Below are 19,992 nucleotides of genomic sequence, written 5' to 3'. Positions count from 1 at the left end.
ATAAGCATGGTGTAAAGTGTGAATGACTTTGAAATCTGAGTCTCAGCATTTCAAAATGATCACGCTTCGCTTGCTTGATCTGAAAACAAACGGGGAACTTTTCAGTGTCCACTACCTGAGAAAAAGAACTCATCAAAACATCCCACTGAATATTTGTCTTTTTGCACAGCACTGTATACTATGTTCATCATATTCCTACAGGTTCATCTATGCAGTTTGTGCATTTTTATGGAACAGAAAGGAGCTGTTGATTTATTTTTGATGATACAGGTGCACCTGCAGTTTGGATACAGATGATTTGGCCTCTTTGGAGCTCTGTTCATTGTCTTATATTATTTTAAGAAGCCAGACATAATGTTTGCCAGACCTTTTTTTTTTAAAGCAAACAAATTAATATGACCCAACTTTGAATCAGTGTTTGCAGTGGTGTTTTAGTCACATATCTGTGTCAGCTTAGTCAGACATTGTTTGACTCTGTACTTCATGTCCAGAACAGCAGATACTGTAGAATCAAAGATAAGAGAAGTACACCGCTGTTCAAGCCAAAGCACAGAGTCAAAAATATCACTCAGCTCCAGTACAAAGCATATTTTCTTCTTCAGTTACACCAGTGTGGGGCCAGTATTCATTGTTCGGCAGCCATGTTGTTTGTTTGAACCACGCGTGTTCATCCCAGCTGAGAGAAACAACAATAAAAATGCTGACTTGCAGGTCTCCTGAAAGTGAAAGAGGTGCACTGGTCGGTGTTAAAGGTCTGAAATGGAGGAATAAATACCCGTTGTCAAACATGATGTGATGGTAACAGATGTTTGTTTGTTTTTTTCCTGTTGAACAGAGAACCCCAGGATTTATGAAGTTTACTTTGTGGACATTGTGTTTTACTTCTGATACATGATCATAGACCATGTTGCCACCTTGAGAAGGAATGTTGCAATATTTGTCTTCTTTAACACATATTTATTTGATTTTTTAATTCACAATGTCCATGTTTCTCTGTGAAAACAAGCAGTGTTCACTTACAAAAGCTCCTGCAGTATTGATTAGGGATCAGTTTCCAGGCCTGTAGCTGAAACCTTGTCACTGAAACTGTATTTACAAACCTGACTCCTGAACTGGTTTGGGCTGGGAGGCTAAACAGGGTTCTCTGATTCACAGGAAGTGATGAAGGGCATGTGATGTGATGATAATGAGTGTGTGGGCACACGTCTCTGTCAGTTACATGACGGCACACTGGGTGGCTCCACAGCAGTCCTTAATGATGGCCACTCCTGACTTGGTGATGGATGGTTTGTTGGGAGGTGGCTCCGGAACTTGTCTCTTGGGCTTTGGAGGATCTAATCATATAAAAAAAAATAGGGAAGAGAAATGTTTACAACATGTAAGCGGATGTGCACAATACTACTGCATCTCTCTGTTTGTGATTGTTCGTCACTCACTCTGTGTGACTTTGAGCTTCTTCTCCAGAGGCATCAACTTCAGTCGGAGGAACTCGGCCATCTCTTTGTCCTCCTCTTGCTCCCTGAGTCACAGTAGAGTCACACATCAGCCATTTGAATATAATGTAATCAAACCAGGTTGGTTTTAAGTCAAAACTGAGTTTAAGTGTTTTTCAAAATTATCTTATTGTGTATAAAAATGTGAAATAAAGGAAAGTTAACAATCAAACAAATTGAGCAACGAGATACGTTATTTCTGGCTACAATCATTGTTTCTATTAGGAATAGGTTCACAGTTTGGGAAATGGTTAAAAATCTTTTTTTTACTGTGCTGCAAACTGAATAACTTACACTACACATGGATGTAAGTTTTGAACATTTCTGGAAATATCTTCAAAGCAGCGTTTGACCTATTTTATTACTTTAAACCTTGTTCAAAACTCTAAAAAGACAAAATGTTTGCATTTCACAAGAGCACTGAGCTGTGGACTCTGAACTGGACTGAACAACTATGGTAAATGTTGAGTGACATTCTGGGTCGCTTTCAGCAAAACTGATGCTCAAATAAGTCTGTGACTTAAATGCAATATGGCTGCACCTAATGATTATTTTCATTATCAATTAATCTACCAATTATTTTCTAGATTATTTCATGTGGTCTGTAAAATGAGGAATGTCCACTCCAAGCTCCCAAAGCCTGTAGTCCAAAAGGCAAAGATAATCGGTTTGTCATCACAGAGAAGTATGAAAACAAGAAAATACACAGATTTGGGAAGCTGGAATCAGTGACTTTTTGCCAGTTTTGCTACAAAAAACACAATGATTTGATTATCAAAGTCATTGTCGATCAACTAATGGACTAAATGTTGCAGCTCTAAAATGGAATCATAATACATGAGAGGCACAAACTGAGACACTTTTTTATTGCGACACAGTACAGTGTGTCATAAAGAATCGCTCTAATTGAAATAAACCATAATAACAGCATATCTAATTATTGAAATGATCATTTGCAGTTGCCCATAAACATCTCAACACTGGTGATTTAAATCCAGCCTGCGATTTTATATTATTTTATATCTATCTTGTGAATTGTCTCTCTGTGGGTTATCTCTGGGTGCAGAGTCGGAGGAAGTAGAAAATGACAATGCAGAGCCGCGGCCATCAGTCAGCCTCCCTCCCACACACACACACACACATGCACACACGCACACATCAGGCAGTGCTGTGATGATGAAGTGACCCACATCCTCCCGCCTTCAGTCAGGCTCACATTCGCTCCACACATTTACTCTAATGAGTCTCCTCCTATGTGTATGAAATGGAGAAACAAACAGTGGACACTGCTTCATCCAACACTGTCTGTAAACAGTGAATACACAGAGACGTCACTCCTGGGTATTAACTGTGCCGGTGTATAGGAGCGAGCTCTACCTTAATCTCTCCACCTCAGCATCATCCACCAGGAAATCCCTCTTCTGCACCAGTTTATGAATCTTCAGGATCAGCTCCTCTTCCCGCTGCCTGTGCTTCTTGTTTTTTTCTTTCTCTGGAGGGGGAAAGGAAGAAAGTAAATGAAAGGAAGGCAAAGTCATAAACAAATAAATAGATACCTGGAGGGAGACGAAAGCTGGCAGAACTAAAATATCAAAGCAGATTTCATGCATTCAGTTAACTGTAAATGACCTGAACAAACTGACCTTACAGCAAAGTCAGCTGGCTCTTAAACACTGAGTCACATCACAAACAGACCCTTAATTCTCCCCTCATGCATAATTTATAGTAAATAAGGCTCTGACTTAATTATGCAAATCATAGAGAGCTCTGTGTTTTGTTTCATTTGATGGAGGAATTTGCATTCACAGTTAGACATCCACTTTGCTTAGCTTTACTTTCCAAAACTCCAAAGTACAGAACAAGACACACATAAACAGACCAACCAAAGTACATCCACACACACACTGACACATGCACAGAGCCCCAGAGGTAGGTTGTGTCTGACGCTGCTGGTATCTAAACTACAGAAAATATCTAAACTGTAGGAAAATGGTTTGAAAAATGACTGCAAACATCAGCTTTTTCTCCCATATGGAAATAAAGTGGAGCAGTGCAGCTATATTGTGTATCCCCCCCGAGGGCAGGACAATCTGAGGGGGCGCATGGCTGCGGCACATAAATCCCAGTGTCAGAGGAGCGGGAGAGGCGGTGGGCTCTGTTTGTCACGTGACTCTCATTGTGCTGGAGTGAAGTCATGGGCTGCCTGAAACCCCCGACAAATGCATTCATGAGGCCCTCGGTGGCTCATGGGAATGTCAGTGAGAGCAGTTTTTGCGTGACGGTGTGCAGCGTGTGTGGCCAGTAATCCCACATGGATGGGAGGCGGACAAAAAAATAGGGACACTTTGCAATATAATGTAATCTAGTCAAGCAAACCAATGAGAACAGAGAGGTCAGATTGTCTGTATGTTTAGCCATGCTAGGGATAACGGTTGGTTGGTCCACCACTTTGGTTCAATAACTCTTGGGGGATCGCCATGAAATGTGTCTCTCCTTCCTCTCTGTGTGTGTAGTCTGTCCTCTTCCCAGGTCTCCATGGTGATGGAGGTTGCATGGCTCAGGTCCTATTCTGTTTTTGGCTGCACCTGGAAGTTGCAGACATCCTGCTGATCACATTCATCAGTTATATTATAAATCCGTTATAGTTTTGACATGTTTGTTCATGCTGTATTTCTGTGACTTATGTTTCTTGGTCTATTCTGTACACACAATATCTTATTACTTGTCTGTCCGTCCTGAGAGAGGGATCCCTCCTCTGTTGCTCTTCCTGAGGTTTCTTACATTTTTTCCCAGTTAAATTGAGGGTCCAAAGACAGAGGATGTTGTATTGCTGTACAGATTGTAAAGCCTCCTGAGGCAAATTTGTGATATAGGACTGTACAAATAAACTTGAAATGAAATACGGTGCATATATTCAAGGTAGAGGAAGAATCCTACTGACTCTGATGAACCCCTGATGTTTCATCTGGCCCCACCAGCAGGTCAGACTTTTCACTCATCCTAGGAAATATCTCAACATCTGCTGGATGAATGGGTAAAAAGGTTGTACAGACATTCATTGTCCCCAGAGGATGAATCCTAATGACTTTGTTGACTCAACTCTCCCTCTAGTGTCACTATGAGGTTCACATTTATGTTTTTGAGTAAAATGTCTCAACAACTATTCGATGGACTGCCCTGAAATTTGATTCAGACGTTCGTGTTCCCCACAGGATGTACTGTAATCGCTTTGGTGATCCAAATCTATCAGGTCAAAAATTTACCAAATACCTGTAAAACTGATGTCATTCCCATCACCCTCAGCTGTGGTTAGTGCTGATTAGCAAACATTAGAAAGCTAACATGCTAAACTAAGTATGTTAAGGATGGACATATAACTGTTTAACATCAGCACTGTCATTGTGAACATGTTAGCACTTAGCAGAGTCGTGTTTTTGGAAATTTGGTAGTTTTAGTAAATTGTGGGAAGTTTTTACTCCATAATTGAATATAGTCCATTATTTTTACCCCACTTTAACTGCAACATAAATAAATAAATAAAAATAGAGAATTCAGTATTTTTCCGCTAGAATTTATTCCTAGTGGGGTGGAGAAGGCCTTGAAACAACATTCAGACCTTCATGTTGAGAAATAAGAGAAAATAATAGAAAATGTCATTGAACAGTTAACTGAATAAATGAAAATAGTAGAAACTTTCTTTTTGGTGTCAGGGGTGTAAACCAAGACATTAGAAATGACCACAGAGTGAATCAACACCTTTCAGTCTGAACAAAAAAATTAAATACATTAAATCTAACATGAGCTTCATAACAGCAGTATTTATTGCAGGGCTGTTAAACCAGATTGAATCAGTTTATCAGGTGTTTCTGTTATTTTGTCCACACTCTGTACATCGCAGAATTGCCATGTGGTTAAAAAAAACACTGTGATTGGCATGTCACTGTTTGGTTTCCTAAATCAGCTGATGAATGTCCACATGTCCTGTCGCTGCATATGAGTCCTTGAACACGACACCCGGCCCCTCCTGCTCCTCACACACACTGACACATGATAAGGAGGCGTGTGTCCTTCTGCCGCCAGGTCCTCTGTATGTATGCCTGACGTATGTGTATATGTGATACATGTGAACCATCTCAGTATGTTGTTGCTGCAGTTCAGATACAGCCAGCACTGGAATTGACTGTGTTAAACCAATATTTGGTCATCTGCACCACAAACACACCACATAAACATCCAGGGAGTAAAAACGAGTGTTTACAGGAATTCATTTGGTCACCTTTACCTGGAAAGCTTCCATCAGCTCATATTACCTTCACAGTGATGATGCATGTGTGTTTGTGTGTGTTTATCTCTCCGTCATAACTCTTCCATATCCCGAAGACTTACGATCAATCCTGTGTAGTTTAGTGTAACGGCACTTCCTATAAATCACCATGATGCCTGCTGAGGTTATGGGACTCTGGCGAGCTGCAAACAGAAGCACTTTCTGCCAAAAACTCTATTTTTGGTCGAGTCCGAACTGGGAGCGTGGACAGTTTTGCAAATGGAGGATCAATTCTGAATGTTTATTTCCTGAAAAGCTTACATTATGGTTTTCTTGATGATGGTTGTTTGAGAGACAGAAGGTATACGTGTGTGTGTGTGTGTGTGTGTGTGTGTGTGTGTGTGTGTGTGTGTGTATGTGTTTGAACTGTACCTGGTACTGCAACAATCTGTCTCAGCTCCTGCTTTAAACTCATGATGTCTTTGCAGAGCTGAATATCATCCATCCTAGAAAAAAAAATCAAATCACTGGTTTCCATCAGATTAAAGAACAACAGATATCATTGGCTGCTTCCACTTTGAGAATCTTTATCTGACTGCAGTGATGTTAGATTGAGTTATATCACAGAATAAAAACTGGAAGAAGAGCAGTCATGGCTGAAAAATCTGTGCAAAGGATTTCTAGCAATAAAATGATATTAAAACTATCTTTTTTTAAATATTCAGTCTTGATGAGGTGAAAATATTGTAACATATATACAAACACAGATAAAATGTAAAATGCCAAATCCCAACTAGGGCTGCAACTAATGATTATTTTCATCATTTAAAAAAAAAAAAGTAAGAAAATAGTATTAAAAAACAACAAAAACCTAGGAAAGCCACCAAATAGTCACATTCAAGAAACATTTTTTATCAGAATTGCTGCTGATTATTTTTATGTTAATCGACCAGTCAATTAATTGACTAATTATTTCAACTATAAATAGCAACACAGTTTCCAGATTACTTCAAATATACAGTATATTTGGCATTTCTGTACTGCAATTTCTTATGGATATATGTCTATATAATATATTTGTGATAAATTAATATCGGCTAATATAATATAGACCCACTGATCTATCAGTCTAAAACTAAAAAGACATTGAATCCTCAATGATATTTTAAAAAATGAAAAGCATCAAATCCTCATATTTCAGAATTTGGTATTTTTTAATCGATTATCAAAAGTGAAAACTGCTCAGTTTATTGATCGACAAACCAGCATTAATCTCCATATTTACACTCACAAGCTGCTGAGTACAATCCACTATTGTACCTGTCATTAAGACATCACAACCTCAGGCCCCCCGTCACACTACAGGAGGATGTGTGTTTGTGCAGATGGAAAACATGCGACATAAATCAATCCACGCTGCTCTCTGAGCCTCCTGCAGCCCTGACATCTCAACCTCGGGGCCTCGACATGTTCCCCTCTTCTTCCCTAAATCCCTGCCTCTCTCTCTCTCTCTCTCTCTGCGAGCAGTGACAGCTACCACAGATTTAATTCTCCCTGTGATAGATCAGCCCGATGACTCATCCACAGCCTCCTTCCTCCTCCTCCTCTCTCTGCATGTATCCACGTTGCTCTGTTTCACACCTCCCTCCTCTTTCTTCATCCCCCTTGACCCCTCCCTTCCCATCCTCTGTTGGTCTCTCTTCCTCTGCCTTGTGTTCAACTCTCTCAATGCTATCTGTGGATTCCAGCAGCTTCTGCACTCTGACACTCCATCTGCCAGTTTGTGTGTGTGCATGCGTGTGTGTTTATGTGCCGTCTCGAGCCACACAGAGCCTGACAACAGAGACGTAAGCAATAAGCAGCGTGGCAGCCTAATGAAGCCTGTCAAGTGGGCGTGTGAACTAACATTATCAACCGAGGGAGAGATCTGAAATGTGTATCAGCTTTACCCGACACCTCGACCATCGCACTGCAGACGTTAGAGGTGTAATGACCCACAAAATACACTGTTCAGCTCGATAAGTTACAGTGGTGAAACAGTTTAATACTGTGTCAATACAGATGCCATAAGCGCACTTTCAACAAAAACTACTATAAAACTACTAATAAACTAATACATACTGTATGTTCTTCACATTATAACAAAATCAACCTGATATGGTGACAAAACAAGACATCGTGTCAGCTCAGCAACAACAGAACTGCACACTGAAACATACTGAAAGAGTCTGATTCATTATGAGTGTGAAATATGTATAAAATATTCCATCACAGTATATATGTAATTCTTATATCATGATTTATCCTGATGCTGTACATTTTGTGGAAGGTCAGTTGAACTTTTTGTGGATAAAATAACCACCACATGGTGTTTTATTTCACTAATGCATAAATCATACTGTATCCTGTTCATTGATTTGTAACATTACCTGTAATGTTGTGATACAGCTGGAGATATTTCAGGTTAAGTTACCACTTCACTCTAAATCTGTCGACACTTTTAAACTACATTTTTAAGAAACATCTTTTTACCACTGCTTTCTCCTAAAGTGTTTTCACTAATGGTTATTTAATCTAGTCTTATCTTGTCTTTCCAATGTTTTTCTAAGCACTTTGTGTTGCATTTTATGCATGAATTGTGCTTTAGAAATAAAGTTCATTATTATTATTATCATTATTATTAAATGCTATGGAAAAATCTCAGATGGCTGATAAATTCACTCAGTATATACAGTATTGTCATATAATCTGTCTCCGCATGTACAGTGAGTCTGTTTTGAACAGTACAAGGATACACAGATTATGACTTTACATAATGTTCTGCTACAGCAGCCAGTCTTCTACTCAGTGTCTGTTTGATTCATTTATCAACATCCATGTTTGGACACTGCACAAAAAGGCTAAACACAACATTCATGAGACCAACTCCTCCAATGAAATCAGCAAAGGTTTAGATAGAGGAAATAATTACAGAAATGCATCATCAGTTATTATCATCATTAATGAGGAGCCAATGAGTTCATCATGGCGACTCATTCAGCTGCTACTGGCATGTTCAGCCCTCTGAATAATCAATGGACAAATGGGCAGCTTACATATATCACAAGGAAATAACACTCGACTGTCTTTGTGATGCGTCCTGAGAGTGGAAAAAGCGCCATGGCAACAGAGTAAACCTCGTTATCCAGTCAGGGCAGCAGTAGGAATTGTAATGACACTGTATTGATCAAATCTGTCATCCTCTATTCGGTGTAGTTTTACAAAAATACAGAAATTGACAATTCAGAAAACTCACATGAAGCGCAGCTCTGACTCCCGGCGCACCAGGACCTCTCGCAGGCGCTGGATACGAGCCATCTCTACCTCGATCTCATCTGGAGACATGGTGCTCTCTGCCATGGACACGTCTGAGTGCCCTGAGAGACAGATGGAGGTAAACATGAATAAGCAGGAATGAGAAAGAAAGACATGAGTCCTTAAAAACATCCTAGTGACGGTGTTTTTCCTCCACAAGGACAGCTCTGCTTTATACTTGTCTGTTATGCAACCCGGTGCTCAGTTTGAGGCCTGTTGGCTAGTTTAAATTACAGATGAAAAAAAGCACTACACATGGCCGAATTACAGAATCCAGTTGCACAACACCTGCATCTAATTTGAGACATTAATCAGAAATTCTTTTGATATCAAGTGAGAAATACATTCATTCTCAGATTCTCATGAGTCGATTTTTAGTTGTTGTTTTTTTTTACTTTGTGCAAACTTTCTCATAGTGTCAGTTTCTTGGCATTTGTCACGTCGTTTCTCCGTAAGGTGTCGTCTCACAGCAGCCAAGAACATGATATTTGGACAGAAAGCAGCATGTGTGTGTAATTCAGGGAGGTGATTTGAAGTTTAAAGTTGCAGCAGGGCTTCAGACACAAATGACTGCTGTAAATCTCTTTGTTGTTGTTGTTTGCTAAATCGCTAACAATCACTGATGTGGTGAAAATATGTGCTTGCCATGAAGAAAAGCAGGATTTCGTAATAGAAGGAGGTTACTCCAGTAGCCGATGATGTGTAAGAGAGAAAATACCTTGATATGGATTGATAATCAGCTGTGGTTTTATGCTAAATGGGTTCCTTTCTCCCTCATCTGGACCACTGACCTCACACTCCCTATCTGCCAATAGCAGGCAGACACACTGCAGCCACTAAACACTTACTACACTGACCAAACGCTCATCACACTAATCACTGCACTGACCACTGCAAATGCTGCAACACCTGTGGCAACAGTGACCACCCCGTGACCTTAATAGCACTTAAGATATATTCCATGATTTTTAAGTGGAAGTTAATTGCATCAATAAAAGGTGTCCTAGTTTCCTCCTCTTTAGGACCTTTGTTTTATGTCATCCTGTCTCCTACCATTTATCTACATTGAAAATCGTTAGACAAAGGCCTGAACTGTTATCTTCCACTTTTGTGCAGAACATGAATATTTCACAATGCAAGCAAATGCACCATGGGGAGACAAGAGAAGCAAACACACACACCCAGCTGACACTGATGCCTGCTGTCAGTGTCCTGTAAAAATAGAATTCAATAAGATGCAGGAATGCACGAAAGGAGAAGCTCACATTTTGAGTGACTAGCTGATTTCATGCACCCGAGTGAAAGACCTGCATGCATGATCCTTGAACCCTGAGCTGTCAAATGTGACAATCCGATCCACAGTGTGTCTTGTAACAGTAGAGGACTGGATCTGCTCCTCGTCCTCCTGCAGCAACACAAACTGCAGTTTTTACTGCTTTCCACGGATGCTCGCTGGCGACGGAGCTGACTCACCACAGCAGACAGAAGCCTGCACAGGAGGGCCCGGGTTGTTTGTGCCTTGCTGATATTGAATCATCACCCGAACATGTCTGCTGACAATAACAACAAAGTTTCTTCACCAAGTGAACCGCAGCACAATACAAAACGCAGCAGGATGTGAAGTTTGAGAAAATGTGTTTTTTCTTTAATTTGTTCCTCCTCTCCTTTTGTTTTTCCTCCTCCCTCACAGCCACATGCTCGCCATCAATGAGACCCAGCTGCATTACGTCCCGACCGGACCATTAAAAGTGGCAAAGTGCCAGCAAGATAATGTCTTAACAGCTCCCCCCTCTGAGCTACTCACACACATACTCAGCATTAAAAACATTACAAAGAATGAGCTAGTACTAATTAAAAGCTGCTCGTTCATCAGGGATAAGTGAGGTAAACACCAAAGTTTCAGGCCAGCACAAGCATCACCGGCAGATGTAAACCAGTCTCCTCCTAATTAATCAGCTTGAATTTATAATTAGTTTGATTAAAACAAACCTCATCGGTGTAGGATTATGCTTTAATGAGGAATAAACAGCCTGGAGAGCCTGGATCATGCAACCACATGGGGCTCGACAACAGGGAAATGTCAGGATCTGTGTGACATCCAATGCAGACGCCCCTGACACATCCTGCAGTCACACTGTATACACACCGCCTCTGGACCACACCCCCAAACCCCCTCCCCCTCGAAATATCAAAAAAACTGATGGTGACAAATAGTATCTGGCCTTATTTTGGAAATAAGAGATGAGTCTGTGGGAGTGTTCGCTCTGCTTTACCTCTGTCTTGTTTTCTTACCGTGTGTGTGTGTGTGTGTGTGTGTGTGGGTGTGGGTGTGGGTGTGTGTGTGTGTGTGTGTTTGTAGACATGGCTGGATCTGTTTCTAAAAATATCCACTGCATTCCCCCCCCCTCACCCCCTTTCTCTCTCTGACTTAATCTGGAAGTTTCTTCACACCCTGCTCCCATGTGATGAGTTATCCCCAGTGGAGGGACACGTCTGAAGGGACGTCATCACTTTGTTGCCTCTGTCAACACGCGTCATTTATCACTGAAGCTTTGGTAACAGGACTAAATGATAGAAACATCTAATATAACTGTTCTGCTGCGTATAATGTTCATTATGTTTTGTTCAGTTTGTTCAGCTTCATGCTCATCTTTTGAGGCTGTAGTTTGTGGTAGTTTTTAAATCTGAAACGATTAGACGAATAATCGGTTGACAGAACATTAATCTGCAATTATCATCATTTATAAAGCAAAAATGTCAACATTCTTGAGTTCCAGCTTCTCCTATGTAAGGATTTGATGCTTTTGTCTGTTTTATATCAGTTTAAATGGAATATCTTTGGGTTTGGACTGATAGCAAGACAAAACAAGCAATTTAAAGACCAGCAGATCATCATCTTTCACTATTTTCTTAACTTTTATAGACCAAACAATAATAATAATAATTGAGAAAATTGTTCTCAGCTCTGAATAGAACAAATAAAATAAATGCAGGGCAAAATAATAGAAAAAACCCATCTAATTCAATGGCCCTGCAGCTTAAAATGTGTCATTTTTAGCTGAAACTGTGTGTTCAGCTCTGTCACCATTTTTGAGGCTGTACGTCTATTTTATCATGTCAACAGAAACTGTTATTATTGTGCTCACATGATTCACATCACTACAGTTTAAAGAAATCCTCAAAAAGAATCATTAAAAATGAGGAGTATACTTAATTTTGAGCTGAAATTGTCAACTTCGACTCGATATTTACATAAACACTCAAATATTCTTCCAAAAGTGACACCCAGAGTATATATAATGATTGGAGAGGATCAAGGTATCGATTCAACCCTCATGCTTCATGATCCTGCATCAGCTCAGGCTTCAAGCAAACAACACACACAAGTTTGACAATGCGCTGCTCTTGCTGTTTATTATAACAAACCGCACAACACCCGTAGTGTGCATGAAGAGGATTTAACAGGCCTTTCAGCAGCAAAGCAGCTCTATATCCAGACCCCTGTGACTCACACATGGACCGTTTCAACGCAAGCTGCTGCCTGGATTTTCTGAGAGTGAAACATATGTTGAAAAAAAAAGACTCCAGGTGATAAATCAACATCATATCATCCCCTGCATGACGCTCACCTTTGTCCGTCGTCCACGCCGTTTCCGACACAGCGCCGTAGCTCCGGAGTGCGCGCTCAGTGTCCGAGATAGATTTCTTCAGCTCCATGTCTGAGGGGAGAAACGACCCGTCTGCTAAATCTACACACGTCCTGTGAGTGTGTGTGTGTGTGAGAGAGAGAGAGTGTGTGTGTGTGTGTGTGTGTGTGCGTCCTCCCAGAGAACTCCGTTTCACCCGGTGACAAGGCTCCAGCGACCCGAGACGTTGAGCATCTTCATTCGGGCTTTCAAGTCCCTCGACGTGTGGATGGAGACGAGGATGCAGGGAGCATGCGCAGTGCTGGCAGGGAGGTGAAGACTTGGGAGACACCCACTGGCGCTGAGATGACGTTAAAAAATAAAGCAACGGGCCTACAATTGCATCAGAGTTTTGTTTTTAGATTACCTGATTATGTCAAAGCTATTCTTGTACACATTTGATGTATTTGTTATGAAAAAGTCAGACTGGAGATAGCTCTTTGAAAGTAGACTTTTACTAATTTAGAAACAACTTTATTAATAGGCATTTTTTTAAAGTCTTGGAGGCAGGTTAAGGTGGTCTGAGTGAGTAAAACAGATGCCACAGAGGGTGAAAACTGTGAATTTAAGGCTCAACAAAGCCACACAGCACTAGGCAGGCCCTTGGAACAACATGTTGTGCTCAATATTCCCACAAGAGATGAAGACAGAGCTGCAGTTCAATCTAAACGATGAGTAATACATAGTGGTGAGTAATATTTCTGTCTGACCACAAGCCAAAACACACCCATGTGTACCTTTAAGCAGAAAACAAGCACCTCTGATAGCAAAATCTATGTATGATATCTATTTCTCTCTTTGCAAACCATTCCCTCACTTTTGGGAAATTACTATTAGAAGGTGTATAACATAAAGATACTTTGAATTGTCTTCATTTATTTTTCTTGAATGAAAAGGATGCCTCGTGTTTTTCCAAAGATCAGATCAGCAAATGAAATTTGATCTGCTTTCACATCCAAATCAGTGTTCTGACTGAGTGTTGAATAGTAATTGTCATGTATGTGCTTTACTGTAGCCTACTTTACTGTTTCTATGGATATAGTTTTACTTGAATACTACTCAGATATTCAGCTTTTCACTTATCATATTCTGAAATTAGCTGATTGAGAGTCTTCAAACAGTTGTTGGTATTAAGTATTTCCGTGATCTCTATCCATTCAGTCCAGTTGTTCAATCCAAATATTTGCTTATAAGTCAAACTAATTTTGGATTTGCTGCTAGCCAAAACTGAAATAATAACAATAAAACTGGTAATCTCAGATTGTTTCCATTTTATATGAGTATCTTATACAACTGATGGGTTATTTCAGGGAATTAACTCTGATTTACCTCTACAGGTCACAGCAGACATTTGCACTTTCATTGTCATTGCAGGAAAAGCACAGGTGTTACTAATTAATGATGAGCGTGATCTGTTCAGAAAGCCTTGATGATACCAGGAGCCTGAAACCGAAGCAGCTCAGTGGAATTCAGCCACCATTAACTTCATTATTTACTCCTGTGCTTTTCCCTGCTGCGACATGTCAAACTGTGTTCTGTGAAAAAGACCTTTTGACTTTGTACCCTGAGAGTCTGCTGATGCTCGTTATGACTTGATTCACTTGAAAAAGGGATGATTTCACATCTGATGAGAAGTGATAATGACAATGACTGTATAATATCTTTTAAAATTTTCAGTTCAAGTATGAGATTGAATATTAGTGCAGATGCCAGAAAGTCTTGCAAACGAACGATCTATAAATTTGTTGAATAGTCTTTACTGATGCTTTTGGATTTGTGTAGAACAAACAAACCCACTAAATAAAACTGTTGAACATAAATGACCATTCAACTCTGTCAAATGCTTTTTCTGCATCCAACATGCAGACAGCTGCAGAACACTGAATATATTCATATACATTATCAGATTTATCAAGTTTTACTACATTATAATGGAAGCTTATCATTTGTATTATACATGATACAAGTGCGTCACCCCAGTTTAGTAACAACAGATATTTATTGTGTTGCTATAGTGATATGCTTGTACAAACACTCACACAATGAATCAATCGGATGTTTTCAATTTATTCAAACAATAAATATAATTTATCTCTACCACAGTTAGTGCAACAATAGTGCAAAATGTGATCAAATCATGTTTTTCCATTCATTACAGTCAATAACGCTGGTCAATTTGTTGTTCTTTGTGATATCAAAACCAGTCAGAAAACAATTGAGACAGAATCTCAGTTTGTGTTTAAATATTGAAGTAAATAGACTAGTGTCGTTCTCTAGTATTCAATTCAAACACTGCACATGGCTGATATGAACAAAAGGGAATATTCACTGATTTGACCTTTCAGTTTCAGTGTAGTACATCAGCTTACAAATAAACAGAAATTAATCTGATAGAAACGTGCAACTTAAACACTAACAGTACATTAATATTAAGTTAATATACTTCAGTATGCAATTCAAAAAAATATCCAATAAACAGGATTAAACAACTGTAGTGATTACACAGTTTTTCTAGACCCCAATTAAAACAAAAAAATTAAATATATTATAAAAATTACTCATAACATTAATTCACTTCTGTGAGGCAGATCAAATAAAATAAACACACTTGTCTAATTTACTTCCAAATGCAAACTACATTTTCGACTCAACCGAATTAGAAAAACTAGACAGCTCTTATTGTGACACCAGGAATTTTAAGGATAAATGGGAACACAACTTAATGCAAAGGTTTAAGTGTCTTTATCTGTCTGAGACAGAAGAAAGAAGTTTGCCTTAATCCTTTAAATTCTATATATAGGAATAACATTCAACTCTTGTGCTGAGCTGTACTCTATTTATACAAATGACCTCCGCAGAGAGCTACTCGGTGGAGGCATCCGACGTTAAAATTTCAAGAATCACTGCAGGCAAGGAAACCTATAAACTAACATCTTCACTAAGAGGTACTTTTTTTTAAATGGTTAGAAATAGCAAACTATATTGAAAACTAAGGAAATGGTGCAAAGAGAGAAAAGAGAGCACACACAGACACTATCACATTAACATAAAGCACAAAGACATGCAGGAAGCATTTTCAATGTTCAAGTAAATGGATGTTTTTAGATGACTTCCATTAGGCATTAAAGTAATCTTCAGTAGTGCTTTATCATTATTATTATTATATTCAATTGTGAAGAGAAAATAGTTTAAAATGCTATGTATTGTCAGATATGCTTTAGTGTTTTCTGGTTGCTTTGTGTTTGCGTAGCTCAGTTGAATCATTGTCCTTGTTTGTTGTCATTCTAATTGTCGTACTAATCTGTTGGTAGAAAGTACTTAGATATAAATGATAATAAACATAGTCATGTTCTTGATAATTTCATAGATAACTGACACCTGTCTGTGTCTGTATTTGGCACTTGTACCAGAGTGTAAACTGAAACCAAAGCAGACAGTCCTATAGATCTCAGAGATCAGGCACTCTGTTGCAGTCGCAGCAGTCTCTCTTGCTGAAGAAGAGATATGATGTGATATCTAAATATTTCTAATTTTGCTCAAATTTTATGAAGCTTAAAGTCTACACTAGAAAGTTAGCTGCCACTCCACATAGTGGAAATAACTCTTTTCATTTAGACGTAAAGCAGAGGAAACACTTCATTCATCTCTCCATCATCACAGCTTCAGTCCCAGACATAGAAATCTGAATAAATCATTCCAGTATTATTAAGCATGGTCCAATAAAATAAGGGGCACTCTCCTGCTGTAAATGTGATAACACAAGACTGCATTTATGAAAACAACAAGTAAAACCTGATGAGATGGAAAGATAGGACTGAATTATATTTTCCTCCGCAGCTGATATGTTGTTTGAATACTGAAAAATATGCTGTATACATTCCATTTGCTGCATGCTGTTTCCCAAAGCACTTTAAAGCATCATGAGGACGCACATTTTTAGTTTGATCCCAGTGAGACTTCCGACCTCTGACCCCGGTAGTGTTACTGCAACGTCAACCACTGAGCTACGCACGAGTGCCACGAGGGGCTTTCCTGTGTGTCTCCCTCCATTACACCTCCTGGTTCTGCATGTTTCAGTTCTGTGTCGGTTTAGATGCTGCTGTTCCCTCTTTGGGAGCATCTGCCTTATCGTCGGAGTCTACTTTCTCCTGTGTGGGTTCTTCTACATCCTGTTTGGGGGGGAACAACCAAGCTAGGGCAGCAGCGGCCGTGCCGTCGCCGCTCTGACGGGAGAAGCACAGGAACGTGGCCCAGATGAAGGCACAGCAGCCGGTGAAGGTGGTCCGCACGTACAGAGGCACCAAGGCAAAGTTCAGAAACTGAGGGAGACAGACAGAGTTATACTGTGCTTCTTTTTTACACTGGTATGAATAATTCAGGATTTATTATCTGGATACTAGATTCAAAAAAATAAATCATTTATGTTCTAAGCTCTCACACAGTAACTCAGTTTCCTCAGTCTACAAAAATGTGTTCATGAAATTTAAACTCTATATACTGTGTCAGTTTCTGTCATATTAGACCTATCCCAAGTACTGTGATAATTGGGATCGGTCTAATATTTGAAAAGACAGCTTTGTCTTTCAAATTTTATCACAATGCAAAAAGCACTGAGATTAGGCCACTTTCAATATCATACCAGCCATTAAATTAAAGGAATTAAAGAAATTAAATGTGAGAAAATTGAAGATTTTAATCTAAGCTGAAAGGTCCACTTACTAACCCACATGTTTATCATGAGGTGTGAGATGAGGTTGACAGCTGTGAATCATTAGTTAGTGGACCTTTCAGCATAGATTCTCTTCACCATAAAATGTCAAGTGGTAAGAATTAACATCTATGCATGGGAGATTTTAATATTTACCTGCATGAATGGCCAGAACATTAGCCCTGTCTGAAAAGAGAGAAAACAGAAAGCACACAAATCATTATTAGACTTGTAGAAAGGCAAGAAAATCTCTAAAGTTTACTTTACTTTCAATTTTTGTGAGTGAGAGGCATGTGATTTGGTAGGAGAGTTAGATAACTTCATCATTCAGCTGTCAGAAGAGCTCCCCCAAAACCAAATAATACATCATCAATTAAGCAACTGTCATGCATACACGGAATGATGGGTGTACAGTTCATAAACTGTCTTCCACTAGTCATCAGTTTTATGAATGGACACTTCAACAAGCTAACTGTCACAACATATCACAGCTAAATCAACAGTATATTTTCACAATGAGCACTTGAAGGTGACGCTGGCAGCATGTTGTGACAGACTGTCTCTGCTCACACTCACCTTGTATGTATTCAGGAATTTTTCCCTCCAGTCTTGCGTGATGTCCTCTTTGCCCTCCAAGAAGCTGACGCCTGGCGGACACACAAGACAAATGACACTTCATTCTCTGATTGAAGGCTTGCAGAAAGATTCACTAAGCGTGGTCCAGTCAAATAAGGGAACCTCCATGATCAGGCCTGTAATGTTCTAGGGCAGTGGTTCACAAAGTGCAGTGCAGGGGTTCTTGAGGGATTTCCAGGGGGTCCCCAGCAAAAAGATGAAGCATTTATTTTCACTTTAATTCCGTCAATAAGTAACATAATGACAGACTGTATGACTATTTTTGTCATGGGTTTCATACACGTTCTGTAATAAAGCATCTAAAAGCAAAAGTCTTACCAGATGGGAGAACCTGGGACAAACTCTTATCAAATGGGTGTTTGTGGTCTAATTTGTGTCAGTTTAGGGGTCCATTACATGAAGAAGCTTGACAACCACTGAACTAGGAAGTTATTGGCTGTCTTGCATCACTTTGTTACTATGTAGGTGTTTATAATTGTTCTTAACTTGTATAAAGACTATTTGAAGTTTATCTCCGTGGATAATCAATCTCAACACCTCTGCTCTGGTGTGTCTTTCATGTGACCTCTGCTAGTCATGCTGATCTTTACACTAAGTTATATGACAACAGCACAAAGAGAGCTCAAGTTACAGATTGACAGATATGTGATGTGTGTTTGGAAGTTAACCATTAACTGTCCGGGAGGATTTCAGTGTTGTCCCCGGTGTTAACCGAGCTGTCAGCTGACCTGTGTAGAAGACACTGGTGGCCAAGGGCGCCGCCGTGGTCTGGTCCAGCAGCAGCTTCCTCATCACCATCCCGGCGGAATTCCCGGGAAACCTCCGCTCAAGGAACCGCATCCAGAAGAAATTGAAGTTGCCATGGAAACTGAAAGCGACCACGGCGACATTCCGCGTGTGGCTCCAGTCCATTTTCTCCCGGTGAGAAAACCATTGGTGGACGAAGTCTCCACCGGCGAACAGGCAGCCGTACAGGGTGACGTTGGTGACCCAAGGAAACCGACGGACGTGTCTCAAAAACGCCTTGCGCATTATTTTACGTTTAACGTCGCCCAATGAAATTTTAATATTAAGTAATGTGAGCTTAGCCGGCGTCAAATGTAACTACGGTAACGGTTGGACGAGCGTCGTCTGTCTGACGGTCTTCACGGCATCATAGGTACTGTGCATGTCCGTCCGGTTTTCCATATAAAGCGCCAATAACTCTTATCAACGACAAAAGTGTAGGTTATGCCTCTCATATAATGGGTGTCATAAAGTCATATAATCTTTAGACAAGATACTTGCTAGTGGTGTACCATCCGTCACCCGGCGCGGGCCCTGAGAGTCTGCTTTCACTGGCCGGACAGCTCCTGCTCATTCTGCGTAAAAAAACTGACGTGACGCCCCTTCATACGTAACAAATCACAGCACAGCTGCAGGGAGGAGCGACACGGAAAACCTTCAGTAAAGATCAAGTACATCTAGACAGAGTACCACTTCACGACGACTACACCCAGGAGTCTCATCTCAAATGACTTGTTTAGTTTTGAAATGGAGCCTTATTTAAACCGACCGTGATACCTCAGTGGAAGCTGTGAAAATGAGTGAATTTAAAGGGAAGGTTATGGCCAAGAAGTGTTCTGAGTGGGGCATTTTACAGCTAAACTTGTCTGTGCTCCATGATGGACAAACAATACAATGCAGAGTTTCAAAATAACATCAGACATATCTTTGGCATTTCTGCGCTGCTATTCCTTGTTATCGGCTGACACATTGATACTGATATATGTGTGATAAGCTTATATCAGCTGATATATCGGTGGGGCTCTAATGTGTAATGTGATATAGTGAAACTCACTAATTACAATG

At 39.9% G+C, this 19,992-nt stretch overlaps 2 protein-coding genes across 4 annotated transcripts; both read right to left on the bottom strand.

Annotated features, from left to right (window-relative positions):
• Nucleotides 1–422: 422 nt before the first annotated feature.
• bmerb1 (bMERB domain containing 1) lies at nucleotides 423–13,038 on the bottom strand. 3 transcript variants are annotated; one of them, XM_042430583.1, is made up of 8 exons: nucleotides 12,955–13,038; nucleotides 12,741–12,830; nucleotides 9,053–9,173; nucleotides 6,190–6,263; nucleotides 2,871–2,985; nucleotides 1,437–1,519; nucleotides 1,220–1,334; nucleotides 423–716 (listed from the first exon to the last, which is right to left on the bottom strand). In XM_042430583.1, exons 2-8 carry the CDS (start codon nucleotides 12,826–12,828, stop codon nucleotides 668–670), a joined length of 645 nt encoding a protein of 214 aa, XP_042286517.1. In that variant the 5' UTR covers nucleotides 12,829–12,830; nucleotides 12,955–13,038; the 3' UTR covers nucleotides 423–667. The 3 variants fall into 3 exon arrangements, with proteins under 3 accessions (XP_042286517.1, XP_042286526.1, XP_042286536.1); XM_042430592.1 differs by lacking the exons at nucleotides 12,741–12,830; nucleotides 12,955–13,038 and adding an exon at nucleotides 10,585–10,658; XM_042430602.1 differs by lacking the exon at nucleotides 12,955–13,038 and having other exon boundaries at nucleotides 423–1,334; nucleotides 12,741–12,882.
• Nucleotides 13,039–14,777: 1,739 nt separating this feature from the next.
• On the bottom strand, nucleotides 14,778–19,991 carry LOC121911716 (mpv17-like protein). Its single transcript, XM_042433502.1, has 4 exons — nucleotides 18,870–19,991; nucleotides 18,082–18,152; nucleotides 17,662–17,691; nucleotides 14,778–17,116 (listed from the first exon to the last, which is right to left on the bottom strand). The coding sequence occupies exons 1-4, from the start codon at nucleotides 19,171–19,173 to the stop codon at nucleotides 16,871–16,873; spliced, it is 651 nt and encodes a 216-aa protein (XP_042289436.1). The 5' UTR covers nucleotides 19,174–19,991; the 3' UTR covers nucleotides 14,778–16,870.
• Between the last annotated feature and the right edge of the window lies 1 nt (nucleotide 19,992).

Source organism: Thunnus maccoyii, chromosome 2, assembly GCF_910596095.1.
Source record: "Thunnus maccoyii chromosome 2, fThuMac1.1, whole genome shotgun sequence".
NCBI lineage: Eukaryota > Metazoa > Chordata > Actinopteri > Scombriformes > Scombridae > Thunnus > Thunnus maccoyii.
Note: the sequence above shows the minus strand (reverse complement) of the source record. Positions and strands in the feature narration are given on the sequence as shown.